Source organism: Leishmania major, chromosome 35 (assembly GCF_000002725.2).
Source record: "Leishmania major strain Friedlin complete genome, chromosome 35".
Classification (NCBI taxonomy): domain Eukaryota; phylum Euglenozoa; class Kinetoplastea; order Trypanosomatida; family Trypanosomatidae; genus Leishmania; species Leishmania major.
Window position 1 is genome coordinate 1,160,052 of NC_007284.2, and position 22,911 is coordinate 1,182,962.

Sequence of the window (22,911 nt, forward strand, 5' to 3'; positions counted from 1 at the left end):
ATTGAGCCTTTTTTTTGTTGCTGCTCCCCTCGAAGGGAATCAGCACTACAGGCTCGGCCCTCTCCTCCGCGGCCGCCACCCTGTACGAGCCCAGCACGTTCCACTTTTTCTTGTGTTTCTCCTGTGGCGTGTCCTCTTCGTCGATCCTCTACCCCCCCCCCCCGTCAGCAGGAATCCTGTAAGAGCTTCCCGAGCAAAGGCCGTAGAGGGCAGGAAGAAGACAAAGACGTGCACAAGGGAAAAGAAAGCATCACCATTACTGATCCACGAAAACAACGGGGCAGCGATCAAGAGCGCGCAGACGCGCACCAGCGCACCGCGGGAATGGCTGCTCCTTATAATCAGCCCAGCATGGCTCTGTGGCGCCGACCGGGTAGCAGCATGCTGTTGAGGCTGTAGCACCACGAGATGCATATCTGCAGCGCTGAAGTGCACAGGAAGACGAGTAAGGGCGCTTACAACCTGCCGTGGAGGCACGACATCAACGGCAAAAAACTCACAGCAGTGCCGCCCACACAGAGACTAACATGCAGCAGACCCATCTTGCTCACTTAGTGGTGCTCCACAAGGCGAAAGAGGACGTTGGCCGCCAAGAACGGTGCACTGCACACCAAGAGAGCGTTCCTTACCTGGCGTGTCGTCAACCTCAGATCACCAGCGGCGACTGTGCCCACTCTACCCGTGCAAACAAAAAAAAAAGCAATCTCGCGCCGCCATGTGCGTGCTGGAGAAAAACCATGAACAGGATAAGCTTGAGCCGAGGGCACGGACCGCAGGAGGCTTCGCGGTAGCCAAGTTTCGGCACCGGCTTCTCCTCTTCTCTATACTCCGAGGGAGCCGTCACGATCGAGTTCGAAGCGCAAGTCGTGATCGCACCCTTCGTCTTCGCAGGATGGGCCGCTTTGTCTGCATCACTAGCTATGATGTCGATTGAGCTCTGCTTCGTCTGTGCATCGCTCGCAGCCCCTCCATCCGCCACGCGCCGCTGGTGGCTTCCACAGCTCGCTGCGTCAGGGGCCTTTGCTACCTTCTCAAGGCTATGTTGGTCGTGTCCGCTCTCCCTCTGTGCATCGTTTCCATCCGCCTCATAGTGTGTGGACGGCGGCACAAAACGGCTTTGATGTGTACCAGGGGACACGGTTAAATGGTCTATAGAACGCCTAGCAGCGGCTGCGCCTTTGGGTCGAGCCCCATCACACAGAATGTGCACACGAGCATGCCAAGGCTTGTGTCCGTGAACACCACAAGACTGTGCAGGAGGGCAGGGCGGGTGCCGAAGAAGCCCACAGTGTCCAGTGCCGGCCCAGCAAACACCTTCACAGCGCTGTGGTTCGTACAGCAGTCCGCCCTCTAAGAGAGCAAAAAGAGAGCCCAAGGCTGTTGCACAGGGCTCATGGAGGGGTGGCCGCCACCATGATTTGCGAGATCGGTGATGTCGCCACCGTCGTCTCGGCGGCGAGGACGTCGCCGTTGAAAAGACCGTGCATGAATCCGAAGAAGGCACACATCCACACACTCGTGCTGAGACCAAGGCCGAACATCATAAGCCGGCTTGTGAAAAGACCACTGATGATGGGGAGGCGACGGCCCTACGTGTCGTTCCAGTAACTCCGCATTCTTTGCGCTCGCGACCCGGTCGATCATGCGCATGTCTACCATCTTGCCAAGGAAGTATCCTGCATCCTTGATGGGGACGCCACGGAGAAAGGCAATCAGTGATCCGACGAGCGGCACCGACATGGTGAAGGGAACGCTCTCGTTGAAAACCACAAACATCATGGAGACGAGTTGGCGAACCTGCAGAGACGTCACCTTCGCCTTCCACGGGCGCATCCACTCTGCTGCAACCGCATCTATCAAGGTGTGCGCGCAACGATGGTCCCGTCGCTGCCCAAGCTCACGTGCACGGAAAAGAAGACGAGAAGCAGCGGTCTTCCTCCTCGTGTCCGAACCATAACAGTGAAAGTGAGCGAAGAGGCAACAACCACAGGAACGACGTTCTTGTCTCTGGCTGAGAGCGCAGCACAGCTCTAGCGTGCGAAGGAAACCAGCAACAACGAAAAACAAACGAATGCGGTGGTAGAGGAGCGCAACATCTAGCTCAAGCAGTAGTAGGAAAGCCAGCGAAAGAGGCGCTCAGACACATACATGCTAACAGAAACACACGCACACACAACGGCAGAACACGTTGCGGCAACGGGAAGTATCAGGGAGGATAGAATGGATGCACAGGGGGAAGGGGGGCGGTGCCTGTCTGTTTGAATGGCGCGTTTGCGTCCTGTAGACGGTCACAGAGAGACAGGTGTCACATACGCACGCATGTGCAGACACCAACTAAACAAAAAAAAAAACGCAAGCAACGACAGCAGAAAAAAAAAGAGTCCCACCGCACAAACTCGCACATACGCAAGCAGAAAAAGAAGGTGGAAAGCAAAAGAGGCCAGCGAAAGCAAGAAGCTACGCCTGGGAAAGGTATGTGACGCGTCCTCCACGGTACGGTAGCAGTTGCGCCTCCCCTGTGGATAGAGCTGGATGTCAAGGTGATCCGGGACACTACAGAGAGACAACGCGCATTGCACCTTCCTCTTGGAATTTCCCCGCTCGACAGAAGACGATGAGCTTAAGAGAGAGAGAGCGAGAGAGAGAGTCAGGGCTGCGTTTGCTTCCTATGCAGTCCGTGCGCGCACAACATTTAACTTTTTTGATATACGCCGGCATGCTCGTTGGCGTCACGTTTCGCAGTAGTGCAAGTCCGATGGCACCAGGTGGCTGCGCCAGTTACCGAGCAGCCGCTCTCGGAACTGAAAAAGGGCTCCCCACCCACACGTATACGCGTGCACAGAACACGGGTAGTAGAGACTTGTGCACTTGCTCCGTCCTTTATGCGAGTCCACCTGCGGTTCTTGCCTTACACCGGAACTAACCCGACAGCGATAAAACAGGAACGAAGTGCCACGTTATAACACCACCTCTTCCTTGCCGACTAAACAGGAGCCCCTCAGCAAAACAAAAAAGAAGACCGAAAAAAGAAGAGCAGCTTTGCCGCGCGTGTCTCCGCTTCTACTGTTGGGGCGGATCTCTCGGGTAACCAAGACTGGCCGGGAGAAACGGAGAGGCGACACAGCCACAAACCAAAAAAAAAAAAACGGCAACAAAAAAAAAGAAAGAAAACAAAAGCACAGCACCTGGCGCATCGAGTCACGCTCTTCGCCTCCCCCTTCTCAGAGCACCATGGTGGAGTTGAGAGCGGGTGCGCCCATGTCAGACTTTCAGCTCGGTAAAGAGAGTCACCAAATCTGCGCGCCGTCAAACAGCAAAGCGTCGAGAATGTATGCTGTGCCACGTGCGCCGCCGTCGGACCTTTGGCAACCAGACGGAGGCGCATCGCACCAGCGAAGGAGGTACAGAAATACGACAACAGGCACACACGCACTCACTTACAGCACTTCCAAGCGAGAAAGCGGGGTACCTGGTTGTCCTCTCTTTCTGTCTCATAGCACCGTCTCATCATAACCGGCATGGGACTTGGTGGCGAGAACATGAAATGGTCAGCCAGAAACCCGCACTGGGAGAATAGAGGACAGGACAAAACTCAGCAGCAGCGGCACACACGTAATCCAGAAGACTAAGTGATAGTTTAAGGGGAACGGGTGCGTGACTCCGTTCAGCGACCACGCAAAAATCGGCGGAATCGCGGACATCGTCAGCATGCGCGATAACGAGGAGAAGGACTGAGCGATTCCGTTGATGGAGCCGGCGCACTCGTCTGGCGCGCTGCGCACCACGTACATGAACACAATCGAGTAGCACCAGGAGAGGCTTATCTCGCGCGTCGAGGTGATGATGGCGGCGGCGTAGAAGATGGTGGAGTCATCTGCCAGGTACGCACAGCACGGTGTAAGGATGGAGGTGGTGCACCACAGAAGCACTGAAAAGTCCCATAGCGGTCGGGTGGCGCCGCTGAGGCACTTCAAGATGCGGCTAAAGGCCAAGCTTACCGCGATATAAACAATCGAGGAGATGCACAGGAGAGCGCCAATGTCGGACGAAGAGAAGCCAAGGCCGCCTTTTTCGCGCTCCGCAATTGCCCAAAGCGGAATCACCTCCAGCAGTGCACTCTCGGTGCAGGCGATGCACATGTAGATGATCAGCACGGTCCGCGAGGTTGGCAGCGCAAGCGCCTCGCGGTAACCGAATGCCATCGGTTCAAAAGTGCGCGTTGTGAAGTCGCTGTCGGATGCAGCTTCGCGAGATTGACACAGAAGCGGCGTATCGCTGCAAGTCTTGTCCTTGAGCTGCGTCTCTAGCCAGTGAAGTGGGGGCGAAGCCACATCGTCGCTGAGTTGCCGCTGCTGACCAGGAACGTCGCTCTCGCCGCAACGCGCACCTTCTAGCAGGCACACGGCAGAGGAGTGAGAGGCGGCACGGGACGTGTGCCGCTCCGAGAGGCCGTACCGGCCAGCACTTCCGCCCATGCCTGCCACAGGGCTCTGACTGACAGAGTCCCTCGTCCACGAAGTAAGAGCAGCTGCCTGGTTCAGGCTCTCCTGCGTCGACGGCGCGTTTGTACACGGAAACGTCTTTTTCGAAAGCGGCGGACGCAAAGCCGCCAGCCTGGGGTGTCCGCTAAAGCCATTGGCAGCCGTGATGTTTTGCCATGCATTTTCGGCCACACCGTTCTCATCATCGTCTTCATTTTCGATCACGGCTATCGACTCGGCGCCGTTGGAGCGGCCGGCAGCACCCATGCCGCGCTGTTTCGCCAAGTCGGACATACGGCGCCCTCGGTGCCATGCAGACATGAAGAGCGACATGAACGGGTCGACTGGGTGTCGGCTGGTCTCTGGTAATACTCGCCAAATCACGAGGAGCGTGATCGCTGAAAAGGTGCTGATCACCACGCATGGCAGCAGGGCCGGATGCAGCACAAAGATGTTGTCGTTGTCCTCCATCCCGTCAGTGAACAGCCAGGGCCCGAGTACGGGGTGATGGCTCGGGTTGTAGAGATATCCGCCCAGCGCCGGCCCGACCACAGAGCCGACACCCCAGAAAATGCTAATCGCAGCAAACCCGATACCCTCGGTGTCCTTGTCGGTGATGTCTGCAATCACCGTCTTCGCAACCAGAACGTTTCCGTTAGCGCAGCCCTGGATAAAGCGTGTGATTATGCAGAATTTCAAATTTGGGCTCAGGCCAAAGAAGATCGATGCAACGACGTTGGCTAGGAGGCCCATCTGTATCATTGGCTTCCGCCCGACCCGGTCACTCGCCGTTCCCCACAGCTTACCCGTCAGCATCTGGCCGAGCTGATATATAGCAATCAAGAGGCCAGAGACGTAGCCCGCCTGACTAGCCGGAATGTTCTCTAAGTGTGCCACAAACAGCCCCACAAACGGCATCATGAGCGTCGCTGACAACGACTCCGACACGAACACGGTCGACAGAATGACCATGCTGGTGTAGAAGGAAGCTGCTTTCATCTTTCCCTTCATGACGGAGAAGGCGTGCTCGACGCGACGTGAAGTACCCACACGAGAACCAAATGAGGCGCGCGTCTGTATGGCGCTTGAGCCCTGCTTGTCCTCTCTCTCAGCGTCAAACAAAGAGAGGCGGTGAGAGGAGGGCAACACCTCGGTATAAAAGCAGAAGTAGGAGCAGCAGTCCACTACGACTGGCTTCGAAACCAACGAGGAAGAGAGAGAGAGAGAGAGAGGAAGCGTGAAGAGAAATGGTAGACGAGGTAATACGCGGTGCAAGAGAGGCGTTGAACTGAGAAGAGCACCACTGCCATACCGCCCCAATAATGAAAAAAAAAACTAAACGAGAGCAAAGAAATGAAGCAACTCTCAGCTGCAGGGACACAGAGAGGTGAGACCCGATCCCTCTCCACTCCCCTTCACCGAGAAGGCAAAGAGAAACGGAACGGAACAGAGCTGTGTCGCAGAGCAGAGCAGAACGCGGCCAAAATCGAAGCAAGCGGACTAGTGAACAGACGAATCGGGGAGGGGAGAACACAACAGCAACAAAACGAAGGCAGCGTCGAAGAGCGACACACGCCCACACAACCGTATACAGGTGCACGTGGGCGAAAGGGCACCGGGGGAAGAGGTGGAGCACAGAGAGGAGCGGCAACTGAAAGAACAGCGAAGGAAAACGATCACGCCGACCACTCGAGAGCAAAACAATGTGTGGGACTGCAAAGGAGAACCGTGCACTTGCTCTGTTTGCGTGAAGGGAAACGGTGTGACGCTTTCGTCTGCGCCTTGATGTGCGCCAGCCGAGCAGAGCGTTTCGATCCTTCTCGGGAGAGGGGCTGCAGGTGCATCAGCGTACACTTAGGGTGAATGCATTCGACCGTGTACGTGATTCCGAGAATCTTTTGATGCGCCTGTGGAGATGTTTGATGTTCTTTTGTTGTGCGCGATGCAAGATCTGTGGGCGCTCGATGAGTGAGTGTGGCATATGCACGTGTATGTGGGTATGCGTCTGTACACCGACAGCACAGTAAAACGAAAGCGTGGACGACAAAGGGGTCTGATGTGCAATTGAGAAACGCGACGCCAACGTGAGAGAGGTGCGCAGGTGCGCGCTACACCCGAAAAACGCTCTCACGTGCAACACGAACGTTTACTAGGTTCTTCAGGGCGATGCTCGTAATGATGGCGATGATGATGAGAGCGAATGGAATCGACTCAGCACGGCAGACCTCCAAGGGGGGTCGCATTCGATTTAAAAGAAGAGAAGCGGTACATGTATCAACGCGGGAAAACAGAGGGGAAAGAGAAGGCCTGTACGACAGCGTTCGCTGGAGTGCACCGCAGAACCGGAATCCCCTAGTCGAGGCACGAACGCACCGTCCAGTGCGGCGCAGCCCCCACTCTTTGACACTGTTCACAACAGTGGAAGTGCACCGTGTACACGTTCGCGATGTCTCCTCCCACGCGCGCACAGTTGACTCCCTCGCTGCTCTTTTTTTTTTCGAATGCCGATAATGGGCTTTGACAGCTGCAAGCGCCCTAAAATTGACAAACGCGGGGAGGGTAGACGAGGAGGTGAGTTGGGGCGGCGAACACGAGGGACGTCCTGCGCTCTCCAACGAAGCACAGCCACAAACGGTGTGCGGTGCACAGTGCATCATGGCGACACACTGCGCAATGCCGCCGCTAGGTCCTGTAGAGTTGCGAGTGAAGACAGCTCCACAACAGGACCGGAGCCCTCGCTCGCGTGAGGTAGCACACGCAGCGGCCAGCCGCTGTGCGATGGGGTGATGCCTGTCGGCCCCGGCAGGACGGAAGCGAGCGTGATCGACTTCGGAAGTCGGCACCATTCCCGCTCGATCGGCCTCCTCGTGCAGAGCTGAGCAATAGGATACGCTGCCACGGAAGGAACCAAGCGAGGCAACGAGCACTCTGCATCCGCCGCCGATGACGGAGGCTCGCCATCACCTTCGTGCCGAGGCACCTTCAACGAAGGTGACCCCACAGACTCCCTGGAAGCCCCGTCGGCGAAGGAGCTATGCAGTCTCTCTTCTGGCTTCGTCACCCGCGACGTCGCGTCCGCCACAAGCTCCAGCTTGTCGTCCAGAAGCCGCATCAGCTGGGCAGGTCGCCGGCTTCGCGCATGTGAGAGCGCCTCCTCATCCGCACCCAGCACAGCACGCTTGTAAAAGTCCGCTCCGCCGAGGCCGAAGCGCATGCATTTCGTCACATGAAGATTGTACACGTCGCTGGATGCCAATGCCCGCACGATTCGCTCCTTCGCAGCCTCACACGCGTACTGCGACGCGTGCACAATGAAAGAAAGCTGCAGTGGCTGTAGCGACGCCGGTGCCGTTGTGTCTGGCGACTCGATTTGTCGAGCTATTGCTTTTTGCGTGGACGCAGCTGATTTCGCCGTATCGTGCTTCTGCGTCCGCGGCATGCGACGCATCGCAGCGGTGGACTTGATCAGCACAGAAACCTTCTGGTTCCCAAACGGGTTGCAGATCCACGTGAACGGTGCATAGGCACCGCACCACACCTCGTGTTCCACCCCACTTTCATCGAGAGAAGGCGAGCCCACAGGCTCCACCGACTCCAGTGCCAGAACGAGAGGCTTCGCGCGCCACTGAGTCGCTGCGGAGGCCACGGGCGGCTCGGCGTCGACGTACAGGGCACAGTCATCCCCAGGAGCCATTATAAGCACCAGAGGAAACACATCGCGCGCGAGGTCATCAGCGGTAGGCCCATGCGAACAGCGACTTTCACGCCCATCAAATTGGTGATCACTTACCGAGGTCCTGAGTCGGCAGCTGTGAAACAGTCGGAGCTGTCCACTCAGCACGTAGGCGAAGGAGTCACTGTGCTCGTGGCAGCGCAGCACGGGTGGAACTCCTTGGTGAAATAGCGCGCGACGCGCATACGCTGCGCGGGGCACCTTTTCCTGTTGCGTCATATACAACTGCTCCATTACCTCAGCCATATGGTTCGTGTACAGCGACAAAGAAGCCTTGGCGGCGTCTGCGGCCGCCGCGCTTGGTCCGAAAAATGTCTGCTTCACGTTTTCAGCCGCGGTGACAGCCGCCTGAGCGTGAGCTACCTCCTCCGCAGATTTGCCGAGGTGGGCGTCGAGCACTAGCCGCGGCCAGCAGCATGTATGGTGTTCATTGTAGATGTCTGCGTAGAATTTTAGCTCGTGCACCTCGAGAGAGAAATGAGGACTGTCATGATGACTCTTCAAGGCTGTCGCCGGAGGCGCCTGGTGCACCTCCCACGCGTTCGGTTGGCTGTGTGGAATACCACAGAACAACACAGAGCTCATGCAGGACACATACACACACACACACACGTGCGCGCGCGCATCTGCCCATAGAAATGGGAAAGCGAACAAAGAGAGCATCAGATCTGGGGAATGTGGAGCTCTTCTGCGTCATGCTCATTCTTGCCATACGTCAACCCGTACACGTGCCGCAAAAGAGGGCCGCCGTCATAGGGAGCGCTGACGCGTCTCAGGAAAACGGAAGGGGCAAAGCCCGCCTCTCGCGCTTGAAAGTGGCGAGCCGCTTTGCGCTCAACTGGACGACACCATGGCGCGTGTCGCCTGTAAGGATGCGCGTCTCCGTCGTTGAAGCTGCAGAAGGTGTTCTTTTTGTTCGTTACGCGCCACGGACACGAGAGGTGTCTTTTCACCGGCGCACTCTCTCCACTAGCAAATCGCCACCGCCGTTCTGTGGGAAGCGTTACACACAGCGTCGGAGATTCAGAGGACAAATAGCCGTGGGAGGGAGACAGAGAGAGAGTGCTATCAGCACTCCTCGAACTGCTGCGCCGCCCGCCGCGCGATTATCCTACCCGCTCGTCGCACTTCGTCCATGGTCGTGGTGCGCCCAGTGGAGATGCGCAGGGTGCCGATCGCTCGATCCGCATTCGCCTGAACCGCCTTGAGCGGATCAGAGACGAGGATCTCGGCTCCCTCAGCCGTGGAGTGGCAAGCGGAGCCTGCCGAGATGCACACCTCATCCGCGGCGGAGAGGATCAGCCGCTGCGCTGATATATAGGTGACGGGCGAGCCCGTTTTCCTGTTCGGCACCCGCCTGAAAAGCGCGCAGTTGAGCGTGTTTGGCAGAGTAACAGCGATGGCGCCGTTGACGACGAGGCCCATGTCGTACGCCGCCAGCTCCACCGTGAGCACGCGCAGCAGTTCATCACGGGTGTCTCGCATCACAGTTGAAAAGCGGTCCATATTATTGCACGCGAACAGCAGCGCCTCAGCAATACCCGCTGCGAGAAGCACGTTCTCCGTGCCAGGCCGGATGCTGCGCTCATGACCAGCGCCGAAGAGGATGTTGTGGACCGTCACACCGGGTTTGATGTACAGCGCGCCAACACCTTTCGGGCCGTGGAATTTGTGTCCGCAGACGGAAAGGAGGTCGACGTTTGTGTCCTGCACATCCACCGGCACCTTCCCCAAAGCCTGGGCGCCGTCGCTGTGAAAAAGACACGCCGCCCCGCAGAGCTCCTTCGTTACGCGGCACAGCTCCTTGATATCGTTGACGGCTCCAATCTCGTTGTTCGCAAACATGATGGAAACGAGGGCGACGGACTCGGGACCGCCAGGGAGACTTTCCAGGATCGCCCGCAGCGTCGATGCATCCAGGCGACCCGTTTGAGGGTTCACTTCGGCGCGTACTGTCTCTATTGTCGTGCCCGACGCCGCCTCGGCGCCGTCGGTGATGCTGGCTGCTCCACCGGTCCCTAGGTCGCTGCCCGCGATAGACTTTAGCACCTCTGCCACGGCAGGATGCTCCACGTTGGAGGAGACGACATAGCGTCTGCTGGGCTGCCGTTGACGGAGGGCGAGCAAGCCGCCAATAATGGCGAGGTTGTTGCTTTCGGTTCCGCCAGAAGTGAAGATGATGGACTCCGATGAGAGCGCGTGCAGCGCCTTTTGCACCTTCTTGCGTGCCTCTTCTAGCTCGTACTTTGCCGCTAGACCGTACGGGTGCGTTGAGCTGGGATTACCCCACGCCTTGCGCACGCGACAAATTTCCTGCCAAGCCTCCTCGCAGAGCGGGGTAGTAGCGTTGTAGTCGAGGTAGATGGGCAGCGACGCCGTCGGCGGCAGAGGCTGCGGCTTGCGCTTTTTCAGGGGAGGCCCGTGAGCGTTACACATGAGTGCGGATAACCCCCCCCCCCCACACACACACACACACCACACACAAAAAAAAAAAAACGACAGGCGCGTAAGGACTTTGGGTACTGCACTTGTGCCACTGTCTTGTGTGACGTCCTTGTAACTGTCACGCACACACTGCGCCATTAGCAGTTCGCGCAGAGACACAGAGAGTAGCAGGAAGGAGAGATAGCGAGCGCACATCACGACAAGACATATGAAGCAGGCTCCAGACGAGCGAAACTTCTGTCACGGCTTGTGTCGCAGTTGCTGTTTCCGTGACGTACACGAGGAGTGCAGGACGCCGGCTTCGCGCGCGAGAGAGCCGCCATTGACTCACACATCAATGCAGACGGGGGACATGAGGTCGCGCACGACAAGAAATCAGTCACGCATGATGCCACGCACCCTCTAGCGAGATTGTGACTAGCCAGAAACAAAAACAAAGGAAAAAAGAAATACGGAAGCCTTTACCCAGCCTGTCGCGCCGCCTCTCGTTGACGTATGTCTGCATGCATCGTGTAACAGCTGCTCAGCTGCTCTCGCTCGTTTCGAAGAGACGTGATGCACACGACTGCGACATTCTGCTTCTCTCTACACTCATGTGTCTCCCTGATCCTGCTTCGCTGTAGGTCTTTTCCATCTGCATTCCTCTCTAGCACGCCCGCTTAACAGATCATAGAGCCTGGGAAAAGAAGAAAGGAGAAGTGTGCGGGGAACAGGCCACGGAGGACGACGACAAAATCCAACAATGGCACCTGATCAGACACCACACAATGAAAGACGCACCAATACACAATCTCTAGACACACACACACACAGACACAAAATCACCACTGGAAACAAACATTATCAGCTCGTTAGCTGGGTGGTATGGCAGAGACAAGAACAACCAATATATATATATATATATATATATAATCATTGAGTTGGGCAACACTCTTCGCTTGTCAGCACGAGACGAGAGTCCGCAGATGGAAGAAGAAACAAGGCAAGGGAGAAAAAGACAGACAGAGAGAGAGATGAGCCAACTTTCGGGGTTTCCTCTTCTCGACTCCGGTGATGTTTGCACACACACACACACACACAAAATATAAAAGGAGAAAACAGTGCGGAGTCCATCTGATTCAAACAGTGCACCTTTTCCTCACCTCTTGTTTGTTTGTTCCTTGAACAACACCAGCTAAAGAGGGGGATGAGCAACAACAACGAAGGGCACGCGTGGCCCCACCCACCCGTTCCATAGGGCGCACCTGCACTGATGCAACATGCAGCAGAGAGAACAGTGGGTACCAGCCAGAGCCCGTGCGCATGCACATACTACACACACACACACATATATATACGGCTGCCGCCAGTGACACTTATCCTTGGCTGCCCTTTACATACGCGCTTCTTGAGGTATCCGTTTCCACGCCACGGATCTCGTCGAAGGTGCTCAGGCATGTTTTCTCGCGCTCTTGCATCACGCACAGCCAGAAACACTCGGACGACACAGTTTGCCGAGTGCCTGTGACCATTGTCGCCACAGACCATGCACGTGTGCGCGGAGCAGCAGGGTAGGCGGCTGACGGGTCTCCACCTACTCCCATTCACAAACACACACAGACACACACAGACACGTACACGTACACGTAAACACACACACACACACACACGAAAAGGAGAAGCCAGCGGGTCGGGAACAAAGTTGAGAACGGCTGAAAAGAGATCGGAGAAGCGGTGCACAACATGTCGGGAGGAAATATGTCCAAAGTGCCGAAGACCATTATCGTTAGACGAAAGGCGGACGGGACGAAGGAGCCGGACATGCAGAGTTCTGCATCATTCATCTCGCCGCCTCATCAGCTTGCACAGCAGACTCCTCTCACAGCTCACCAGGAAAGAGGGCGGCGATCTCCTCTTTCACTCGCTGTGTGTTCACCGTCGGCAGCTCTGCCGCCACCTCGGCGAGCATTTTCGGCACCTCCGACCTTACTACGTCTTCTGGGGTGTCATTCATGCTAATGAAGGTGAGTGTGCCGTCCACAGAGGCGAACGCCTCGGCGTTCATGGGAATTTGCGTCAGCAGAGACCGAAGTGCCGCCGCTAAGCCGTCATATCGAGAGTTACCTCGCTCGGATTTGAGCTTTTTTTCAACGGGCTTTGCCGTAGCGTCGGCTGCGTTGTTTCGCGCGTACATGTCCGCCAACTGCTGCTCAAATGAGTCGACATCGCTGACGTCCTCATCGCTGTCGCGCCCGTCGTCCTCCTTGTCCCGCAGGAACGGGTCACCCCCCATGCCATGCCCGCTATCGGTGGCACCGTGCAGGTCGAGATCTCGGTCAAACCGATTCCGCTTCTGACTGCGGTTCTCCGCACGCTGTGCCGCTTTGAGGGCCGCCCGACGCAGCTGATCCTCGCGCTCCGCCTGCAGCTGCTCCGCCGAGGCAGTGGTGACATGATCCTGAAGTCGTGCCTCTAGCTGCAGCTGCTCCGCCAGTGTCATCGGCCGGCCGTCCTTGATGCGCCGCTTCATTTCCCGCTCGCGCATTTCGTATTCCTCGCGTACAAACTCTTCGTGGATGCTGCGTCCCTTGCGCGGACGAGCCCAGTCGATTGGCGGCATAGAAAAGTCCGCATATGGCAAGTTGCGGTGGCGGTTCTCCAATTTGCGCTGGCGGCGCTCCTGCGCGAGGGCAGCCTCGATAGAGGCCGCCTCCCCGAGGCGCGCGGTGAGATGCTTCTCTGGCACCGTGGAGGCAATCACAGCATCGATTTCCATCCCTGCCTTGCCCACTTCCAGCGTCTCGCCGAGTAGATTCAGTGTGGACTCTTGCGAGGGCAGCAACGTCAGCACGTCGTTGCCGACGTGCATCGTCATGGAGCCATCGCTCCAGCGCACGATGCGGCTATTGCTCGAGACCCCCTTATCGCTGACACTCCACCGGAGCACGTTGGTCGGCGTGTAGAGCATGAACTTGTTGCTCTCCAAGTATGCACACGTAGACGGGTCGCAAGGGCGCGGGTCGGCGTGCAGCGTCTGTCGGTTCGGAAAGATGACCGGCATGTCCAGCAGCCAGGACGGCGCCGCCGCCCTCTCCCGCTTCTCGTCCCAGCGCTCTGGCAGCGAGCTCTCGAGAAGCGTAAAAGGGACGTTATGATCAGCGCGCAGCACGTCGGCGCCGGCGCTGCCGAAGTATCGCGCACCCTCCTCATACACCAGCACATCTTTGTTCATTTTCATCTCTCGTGCAAGCACCTCAACACTATGGCGCTCGTCTTGAAAGAGGTGCACATCATCTTCGCGGATGGCACCACCAAAGAGGTCGTGCAGGATGGACTGTGTATCAATGAGAGCCGGATCCTTCGCTGCGGCTCGGCCACGTTCTTCCACCTGGAAGATGGGACCGAACAGCGCCTGCATCGTCAGCTCCAGAGCCGCGGGTGCATGGGCACCTCCAGGTTGCGAGAGGACGTCATCCTCGTCGAAGCCCGTCGCCGTAGCCGCTGCTAGGGGAGATGTAGCCGTAGGCACATGTGGTGCAGAAGCCATTAGGTCCGTCGGCTCTGGTGCTGCGTAGCACTCCATTCAAGGAACACGCGGCGTAGATGATTCGGGAAAGGAAGACACGACTAAAGAGAGAGAGAGAGAGACCGTAGTACAGGATGAATTACGGCACGCTGTCCAGCGGTTATTGAAAAAAGTGAGCCGGGAACAACAAAATGCGATGTTGAACACCACCACCACCACCGCAGACAAGCGCAGCGCAGCCTTTGCGCACACGCATACACACAACACGCGAAACGAGAAACGGCGCTGACAGCAGGCGCGGCACCACGACCTTTCGGCAAACGGCACGCGTTGCTTGTGTTATCTCCTCCTTCGATGAGGACAGCAAAGCAGCAGCGAGAGATTTCAAAGAGTTAACGGGACAAAGAAACATGTAACAAGGGAAGGCCGAAGTCGTCGTGGTGCGAGGGTTGATGCGCTGCGACCGCGTTGGTGCGGGTGGGTGAGTGTGTCTTCTCGCGGGAGTGATGCTACCGCGCCTGTGTGGACGTCACAGCAAGGCCTAATTCTTCCTCACAGCTGGCGGGGTATGGATGGGTAGTGTTGGCGGCTTACGTGAGCAGCGTGCCCAGGAAGCGCAAGCAACCGCAGAAGGACAGTCGCCGGCTGAGGCGGTAACGATTCGTCTGTGCAATCTACAACGGCACTTGCACGCACTGGGAGGCCCCCCTCGCCCAAAACGACAGCACAAGGAATAAGAAGGAATGAAACAGCCGAAAAAAGAGTTTGTGATGGCGAAGAGCAGTACGACACGACATATCTGCGGCGTTGCCGGAAACACGGAGGAGCAGAGCCTCGCTAGGCAAGCAGCACGGGAAAAAAACAAGAGCTGGCGCGGCCACGTAACCCCGCCCCCGTCGTCACGACACAGCCGTGAGAGTAGGGAGAGCATCTCGCGTCATCGGCGCGCTTCCAGAAGCTTAACTGAACCGGTTGTGTATTCGTTCCGAGTACGCCGGCGCCTCCGCTCTGCAGCTGGCAGCGGTGGCTGACGTCATCCGCAGTGGTCATTTTTGTGGTCGAGCAACAAGCACCCCGCGTGCATTCGGGCGAGGCAGAGAGCACCGATCAAATAGTTTTGTGGCGAGGGAAGTTTGTTACAAGTAGCTTAGCCGCCTCGTCGCGAGTAAGATCGGTGTCACGAAGAACACTCTCACATCATGCAAGTTGAAAAGCCATCCCCTCCTACATACGTCGCGGGAGGAGGACATGGAGGTGAGAGAGCCTCGCGCCAAGAAACGAACGGGTACGACCGCCAGCAGAGCTTACCGAGAACGTTCCTTCTCATGCCACACCAGTTGCGTTGTCGCAGAAAACGGACGGAACAGCAATGCGCCGCCGTCCCCGCTCACCAAATCCGACCGCCGAAAGATGAGATGCTCCACACCGACGCACAGATACACACACACGTGCGATTTGATACTCCCCTTTGCCTCCTCCTTTTTCCTCGTCAGTTGTGCAAATCCTCGTTTCGGATTTGCGCGCGTAGCTTGACACAGAGCTTCTTGCGGTCCCACTTTTTGGAGAGGCTGTCGTTCACTGCCAGCCCACGCTCCACCATCTTCTCCTTGCGCTTCGCCTGCTTGCGCGTCAGCTGCTTCTTCTTCGTCACAGGGGCGTCAAGGATGAGGTCACCAATAATGCGCACTGCCCGCTTCACCACCACGTTCGTCGCCGCCTCATCCATGTCAGGGCCGCTCACACCAGTGCGTGCGCCAGCTTCCTTCTCTAGTTCTCCATTCAGCCGCGCAATCTCGCGGTCAACTTCGTCTTCCAGCTTCTCGGATTGCTGCTCACTGCGGCGCTCCAGCTCGCGCTGCGCACGCTCTACCTTTCGCTTCTGAACTGTCTTGCGATGTGCCCGCTTCTTGGCCATCTGCTTCAGCTTTCGCACTAGCTTCGTCATGTTTGTGAAGAGGCGCGGCTAATAGAGCAGTGAATTCGGTCTTCTGTGCTCACTCTCCGTGTGTAACAAGAGCACCTCGCATCCGCGCAAAATACGTGGTTGGTGAGGCGGCAAATATATATATATATATATTGTGTGTGTGTGGTGATGTTAAGCGTGCCAAGAGAGCAAGACAGAGGATCAGGCAGGCGGTATAAAGGCGAGAGAATGATCGCTGGGCATGTGGCATTGCCGACATCAACGACGGTTTAGCAGCACCGAAAGCAGGGACCAACCGAGTGCAGACACGCACAGCAGGCATTGACTGGCGCATATGCGCCCAGTGAGTAAACGCGCTCCATCGAGAAAACGAAGCGGCCATGTGCACCTCTAGTACACGGTCTTTGTAGATCCCAGAAGATTTCGAGTGTGGCGCCGCTCCTACCAGAACAGTAAAAGCAAGCTTGAAAAGCAAATCCATTGCGTCGCAGGAGGCAAGCAAACTCACATGCAGACCTGCGCACAAGACATACGCTTGCCACCCTCTTCTTCTCACGGGTCAGTATTCGTCCATCTTCAGGTGCTTTTTCCGCTGCTTCCGTAGCCACGAGTTGTAGAGGACAGAAGACGTGTTGGCGGCCCGGTCAGACGAGATCACGTGCGCTGGCATGGAGGGCATCACACGCAGCGTTTCGGCGACGTTGAAAACCGCTTCCTTTTGCCCAGGTACCGAGTGCTGCGTCGCTTCCTCGAGGGGGGCCTCTTTACGCACCGGTTGCGCGCCACTGGTGGCCGCTGTATCCGTGGCAGAGGCGTGGAACAGTGTGTCTGCCAGGGCAACGCTGTCTGCGACAGCGGCGATGTCCGACGGACAGGTCGCAAAGCCCTCCAAAAGGAGCTCCATAAAACGCAAACACAGCTTAGGGTCGTTTTGCTCCAGCTTGGCCAAGTGCTCAGTGAGCTCCTCCATAATGGTCGTTGTGGTGGTGAAGTCGCGTGGCAGCTGCCCAGTGTTCTGCACGCGGTCCCGCAACGCTGCGCACGCGCTCTGTTGTGCAGAGGGCGCGGCTGATGTAGACGACTGTGTGGCCATCACACATATGTCGCGGTACCGATCATGCAAAAGCGCGACATCGTGCAGTGCCTGCTCCGTCGCTGCTGCCAACGACGGAGGTGGACGCTGTCGACCTTGCGTGGTGGCTGCGGCGGTCAGGTCGCGTGATGCAATGCCGCCTGGCACCTCACACAGGTCAGCTGTTCCCGGAGGAGACACGAGAATCGGCACAAACACGTCGCGAAAGCTGGGCGGAGTCGTCCAGTGCAGATCTTGTAGCGATAGGGATATCAAGGAGTCGTCGACGACCTGGTTAGGAAGGTCTGTGTCGATCGTGCTCATGGTTCGCGAGTGCAGCGCGGCCGGTTGCACCGACGCAGATGTGCGCTCATGTCTCCTGATGGCTTTGACGGCTTGAGCGAGGCTGATGACGGCGCGGTTTGGCTCGCGCATTGTAAAGGAGCGGTGCTTCGCAAAGGCACTAGACTTAAGCAGCATCGAAAGGGTCGGCCGCTTCGTGGGAGAGCACTCCAGGCAGCTGAGAATGAGCTCGGCCATGTCTTCTTCCGTGTCAGCCGGGAGCAGAGCTGCGGGTTGGAGCAGATGACTCCGAATCACGAGAAGGCGTTCAGTAGCATCTGTAGCCCCGGAGAGGTTCTTGTGATTCAAGGAACACAGCTGCAACATCAGCAGCCCCAGCGCCCATACATCAGCGTAGAGAGGAAGCGCACCACATGGCGGTGACGCGATTTTATTCCAGTCTGACATTTTGCTCAACTCTGGTGCACCAACGAAACACTTTCCTTCACGAAAGGCATTGCTTGTTGATTCGCCGATAGACGTCGTGCGCGGCGACGCCATGACCGCTCCCGGAGCAGCGCTGGCCGACCCCTCCACCATATCGAGCATCGCTGTAGCTGAGAGAGGAAGCCGCACCTGCACGCAGCCCTTGTTGATGTCCATATGCACGCAGTCAAGGGGGAGATCACGGCACAGCACATGCCCGACAGCGTGCAGGTGCAGCAGAGCCTGCGCGAGTTGGCACGCAATGGCCGCCGCGTCGTTCTGAATCTTGAGGTTGCCTTGCTTGAGATGCATCTTTGCCACGGCGTCGGCGTAGTCGGCGAGCGAGCAGCCCTCAATGTACTCCTCCACGACCACCAGCGCCGTTATTGCTGGCGACAAGGCCAGCGCGGGTGCGGCTGCGCCAGCAGGCCAGTTGGTGCCTCCACTGTCTTGTGCAGTGCCTGTCTGCTTCACGAGATTTTCGCGTGGAGGTGACAGGCTCGCCGGGGAGGCGCCTGGTCCTTTCATGACGACGACGCTGCCGACGCCGCCGCTAGTGGAGCTTGGAGAGCTCGGCACCTGGTTGGTGTAGAAGGCATCTATCAGAGTGCGCAGGTACGGGTGATCAGCTTGTCGGCGAAGGCGGATATTCTGCACGAGAAGGTGCAGTAAAGCAGCTTCGGATGTAGTGTCCGACTCCTGAAGAGAGGTGGTGAGCGGAATGTACGTGACAAGTGCTGCGCTCGCCAACGACTTGGCGCCCGCCTCACTAGCATTGTCCTCCACAAGCCCCGGTATGTCCTCCATACATGGACGGAAGAGGCGTTGGGCACGATACGTTGTGGCCTGTGCAAAAAGTGCACCGTAGGAGCCGCGCTCGGGATCCACGGCCATCTCCAGCCGGTACTCGTGACCACGGGTGTCGACCAGTACGGCGCTCATGACTGTGCAGGAGGCGGAGAGCACAACAAAACAGAGAAGAAAGTCGAAAAGATCAGCGCCCGTGTGGGGAGATGGGGTAGGTGTGGGGGCAGCACCGGCAGGTCACAAACACCGACGAAACAACGAAAAAAAAAAACAGGTCCGGCACGTGCAAGCTCTGTTACATCGTCACACATACGCAACCAGGCGCTGCAGCGTTGGGCCCATGTGAAGAAGACGCACAGGCGGATGAGGGAGGAAGATGGCGTGCAGATGCGTGAGCGAGTAGATGGCGGCGTGAGCAGTAACGCATAACTCGCATGCGAAAAAGAAAGAAGTGTCCCCCATGCAAAAGAGGGAAAATGGGCGGGAAACGAAAACACGCAGAGGATTGGGCGACACCCCATCGACCGTCCCCGGTGAAGCTCTCCACGGCAGAACCCAAAACGCACCAAAAGAAAAGCGGAGACGACAGCACATCCGTGCAGGATTGATGGGCCAGACTGCCATCGCGGCAACGAGAATCGCCATGTGTGTGGCACGTTCCGGTCCACGGTTTGCCTTCCGTCCTATCAGTGAAGACAGACAAACACAGCTTTCTTTTTTCGCGTTTTCTTGATGTCTTGATGCGTCGTGGTTTCCGTCCTCCTCTCCTCCACGCCGTCGTCCCTGGACGAGAGTAAGGCAAGGAGTGCAAGATTGGGGAGATGTCCCCCACGAACGACAACATGATCCCCACAAGGGCATCGCTGCATTGGCAGAGGCACGCAATGCACACACACACACACACACACACACATATATATATATATATATATACGCCACCACCAATGCCTTCGAAGGTCGGGTATCGGCAAGTGCTCACGTCAGCAGCTTTTTTTGGCGAAAGAGCGCCTCCATCGCCTCCTCAAACTCTGTTCCGGTGATGAGCATGCCCTTCTCGTGTCTGTACGATGGGTTCTTCGTCACGGTACGGATGAACACGTCTTTGAGGAGCTCCGTCAAGGCGACTTGCACGAGCGCCGTGCTCATTGCTTTGTCCGTAAAGAGTGCAACGCGGTAGCCCGTCATTGTCTCTAAGTAGTGCACTTTGTATAGCGGCGTGTGCACGGCCCGCAAGCCGCCGGCCTGGGTGGAGGACAACTGCGAGCTGATGTGCTGGAGGGTGTAGACAAAGCCAGCGACGAGACCGTCCTCGCCGTGCTGCACGGCGCTGGTACGCTTCCACTGCTTTGTGTAGATGGTGTCCCCGTATCGGTTGAACACGTAGATCGAGTACAGCGTCATGGCTGCACCCCACCGGGGTGCGGACAGTATAAAAAATGCCACAAATACAGAAGAAACCGCGTCAGCAGCGCCCGGTGAAGTCGCAGGAAAAAGACCCCTCAACAAAAATGTTTTTAAGGCACAGCGTCGGAAATGGCAGTTAAGGCGACCTTCACTTGTGCAAGATCTTTGCCTTCTCGATAGCAGCACGTAGGATGTACGCAGCGCCTGCCATGTGAATTCAGCCCTCTGTTACGTAATCAGGAGGCAAAGCAGGCAGCGCACCGTGCAAGACAGCACGAAGGGAAGCGGACCGGTGCACACGCTGTACAGCGCGGAAGAAAGATATCGGCGAGTGAGGCCATGTCGGCGTACAAAAAGAGGAGAGTGCGACAGGGAAAAGACAGCGAGGGACCACGCATACGGCTCCACGTGAATCCGTCTGTGCTCTCAGTGTTTCGCAGCACGAAAAGAGCGGGAGGGGTCCCATGAAGGCACGTGCGCAGCACAAATCCTTCCTCCGCTCAAGGCAGAATGCGGGAAAGTAGCTGGGGGATGCAAGGCTCGAAGCCCGCATGATTTCATTGCATAGATGTTAGTTTTGCTGCTGCTTGCTTCCTCAGCAGCCGCAGTGTTTAGGTTACACACCCGAAGGCAAGGCAGAGTCGCGCGGGGACGTCGGACAGGGAGCAGTCTCGCGTGCGCGCCCATGCACCTCTCTCTGTGCATGCGGGCACAGGTGCGATGGGTCGTCTGCTCCCTAGCGCCGGCCGACAGAGCAGAAAAAAAAGGGGGGAACTCTCGGGAAGGAGCCTGTTAGTAGACGGCAGCGCCACCGAAACAAGGCTTTCACACAGCGCTCACCTCGGTGGCCGTTGATAGCTGGTGCTGATGTCGCGCTCGCGCGCCAGCGCGTCTCGATCAAGCGACTGGCGGTACTCGTCGATAATGTTTGGTACCCAGTCCGGCATCGGCTTTGTCTTGGCGTCACGTAATGGCATCCATGGCGCCACACGACGCTGCCGCTCACGTCTCACCATTGCCTGCACCCGTCGCTGCTCCGCTGCCATCCAATGGTCGTAGTCGCTGCCGCGGCGACGCGCGAGCCGCCGCCAGCGCATGAACTCATTTGCCTCGTGAGCACGATCTTGCTGCTCCGCCTCATCGAGGTTGATGTCATCAACGCTGACTCGCAGCCGGTTGACGCCAATGTCCACTGAGGCGTGTTTCGCCTGCAAGTCCAGCGTGGAGTGCTCATGCTTTGTGTCCACCGGCAGGTAATCCCAGTTGCCCCGCGGACGGAGGGTATAGAGCACGACTGACATCGCAATGAGCAGATCCGACGGCGCCTCGCTCGGGGAAGGGAGGCTGTCGAGAAGAAGCCGCGTGCTTCGCCGCGACAGGCTCCTTTCCAGGCGACGAAGCATGTTCCGCTTGTGGTTCGGGCCGGCAAAGAGAATGTAGCCGCTTCGCGCATCGTCCTCAGCGCTGGATGCGCCTGTGAAACGGTCGAGGCAGAAGTCGGAAAGCAGCTCCTCCCTCGCCTGGGAGACACTGGCGAGTTCGCGCGACAACGATGCCGCGTAAGAGGAGTCCGACTGCCGCGGTGCCGGAAGAGGCACGGGCGCCGCCCCCACCACGCTAGACCGAAAGACGCGTCCTACAGGCGCCTCCGGTGAGGAGACAAACCCTGTCTGCGTGCCCGCAGTCTCGCCATCCACGCCGGCAGCGTCTGCCTGTGCGATGTAGCAGAGCGGCAGAAGGTTGTTGCGCTCGACAATGTGATTCAGCAAGCCATACACGTCATCGCCGTCCTCATCCTTCAACGTGTAGATTGGGACGGAGGTTTGAAAGTGCGCCCCGCGGGCAGCGCGAACGACGCGGTGGTCGTACAGGTCAGCGCAGTGATTCGTCGCGATGATCGCGTCGTACTGATACCCCGAGGCAGTGCGGAGGAGGGTGCCGAGCACACCAGGGTCTTCGATGTTGTCGAGGACAAGGACACGGTTCAGCCGCTGATGATTTGCTATGAGCTTCTCCTTCATCGGCGGCGTTGGGATCGCAAAGTCACCAACGTAGCCGTCTGAGCCCGGCGTGACGGCAACCGAGACAGACCTGTCGACAAGTACGACGTCCGTTTTCCGGCGGTCGTGGAGAAACTCCGGGATGGGCTTGCCGCACTCTACCATCAGGTGACGTGGCCGGTGCCCGGCGCGGCACAGCTCCTCGATCATAGCCCGTCCACCGATGACGAGCATCTGCCGTGCCTGCCGGTACTTATCGTTAGTGCTGAGCTTCAGAAAGTGCTGCACCAACGCGTGATTCACGTCGTCGATGACTGTTCCCTCCCAGAGCACCTTCTGCTGCATTTGGAGTAGCAGCACCTTCTGGGCCTGCTTCTTGAGATCCTCTGCTGAAAGGGCAGCGGAGGCCGATGAGGAAGACGCAGAAGCGGCGGCCCGGCTCGCTCGTATCGGTATCGTGACGTTGCGCTGCGATGGATCCTTGGGTGCGAGCGGGTGACGGTAGGCAGACTTGCTCATCCGGGCGACGGAGCGCTGCTCTCCCATGGAGGACTGGAAGCGGCAATCTGTGCGTAGCGCCGATACACCGGCAAAGGTACCGCGCCTGATGTGATCATCGGCGGAGATTATGCTCGGTACAGAATGTGCGTATCGCTTCATGACGACAGACCAAAGTTGTTCGTTTTGTCTTCTCCAAGCTTCAACGACTTGATCCGCTATGGGACGTGATGCAGGAAAGCAAACGTCCGACGGAAGAAAAAAAAGAAGAAGT

At 57.7% G+C, this 22,911-nt stretch overlaps 8 protein-coding genes across 8 annotated transcripts; all 8 read right to left on the reverse strand.

Annotated features, from left to right (window-relative positions):
• Positions 1–3,548: 3,548 nt before the first annotated feature.
• On the reverse strand, positions 3,549–5,492 carry LMJF_35_2820 (conserved hypothetical protein; the record flags this gene model as incomplete). The annotated part of the gene is made up of 1 exon (XM_003722628.1): positions 3,549–5,492. One exon carries the CDS (start codon positions 5,490–5,492, stop codon positions 3,549–3,551), a length of 1,944 nt encoding a protein of 647 aa, XP_003722676.1.
• A 1,642-nt stretch (positions 5,493–7,134) lies between these two features.
• On the reverse strand, positions 7,135–8,877 carry LMJF_35_2830 (conserved hypothetical protein; the record flags this gene model as incomplete). The annotated part of the gene is made up of 1 exon (XM_003722629.1): positions 7,135–8,877. The coding sequence occupies one exon, from the start codon at positions 8,875–8,877 to the stop codon at positions 7,135–7,137; it is 1,743 nt and encodes a 580-aa protein (XP_003722677.1).
• Positions 8,878–9,282: 405 nt separating this feature from the next.
• LMJF_35_2840 (putative aminotransferase) lies at positions 9,283–10,650 on the reverse strand (the record flags this gene model as incomplete). The annotated part of the gene is made up of 1 exon (XM_003722630.1): positions 9,283–10,650. One exon carries the CDS (start codon positions 10,648–10,650, stop codon positions 9,283–9,285), a length of 1,368 nt encoding a protein of 455 aa, XP_003722678.1.
• Positions 10,651–12,517: 1,867 nt separating this feature from the next.
• Positions 12,518–14,185, reverse strand: LMJF_35_2850 (conserved hypothetical protein; the record flags this gene model as incomplete). The annotated part of the gene is made up of 1 exon (XM_003722631.1): positions 12,518–14,185. One exon carries the CDS (start codon positions 14,183–14,185, stop codon positions 12,518–12,520), a length of 1,668 nt encoding a protein of 555 aa, XP_003722679.1.
• Positions 14,186–15,653: 1,468 nt separating this feature from the next.
• Positions 15,654–16,109, reverse strand: LMJF_35_2860 (conserved hypothetical protein; the record flags this gene model as incomplete). The annotated part of the gene is made up of 1 exon (XM_003722632.1): positions 15,654–16,109. The coding sequence occupies one exon, from the start codon at positions 16,107–16,109 to the stop codon at positions 15,654–15,656; it is 456 nt and encodes a 151-aa protein (XP_003722680.1).
• Positions 16,110–16,647: 538 nt separating this feature from the next.
• Positions 16,648–18,870, reverse strand: LMJF_35_2870 (conserved hypothetical protein; the record flags this gene model as incomplete). The annotated part of the gene is made up of 1 exon (XM_003722633.1): positions 16,648–18,870. The coding sequence occupies one exon, from the start codon at positions 18,868–18,870 to the stop codon at positions 16,648–16,650; it is 2,223 nt and encodes a 740-aa protein (XP_003722681.1).
• Positions 18,871–19,710: 840 nt separating this feature from the next.
• On the reverse strand, positions 19,711–20,136 carry LMJF_35_2880 (conserved hypothetical protein; the record flags this gene model as incomplete). Its single annotated transcript, XM_003722634.1, has 1 exon — positions 19,711–20,136. One exon carries the CDS (start codon positions 20,134–20,136, stop codon positions 19,711–19,713), a length of 426 nt encoding a protein of 141 aa, XP_003722682.1.
• An 839-nt stretch (positions 20,137–20,975) lies between these two features.
• On the reverse strand, positions 20,976–22,685 carry LMJF_35_2890 (conserved hypothetical protein; the record flags this gene model as incomplete). Its single annotated transcript, XM_003722635.1, has 1 exon — positions 20,976–22,685. One exon carries the CDS (start codon positions 22,683–22,685, stop codon positions 20,976–20,978), a length of 1,710 nt encoding a protein of 569 aa, XP_003722683.1.
• Between the last annotated feature and the right edge of the window lie 226 nt (positions 22,686–22,911).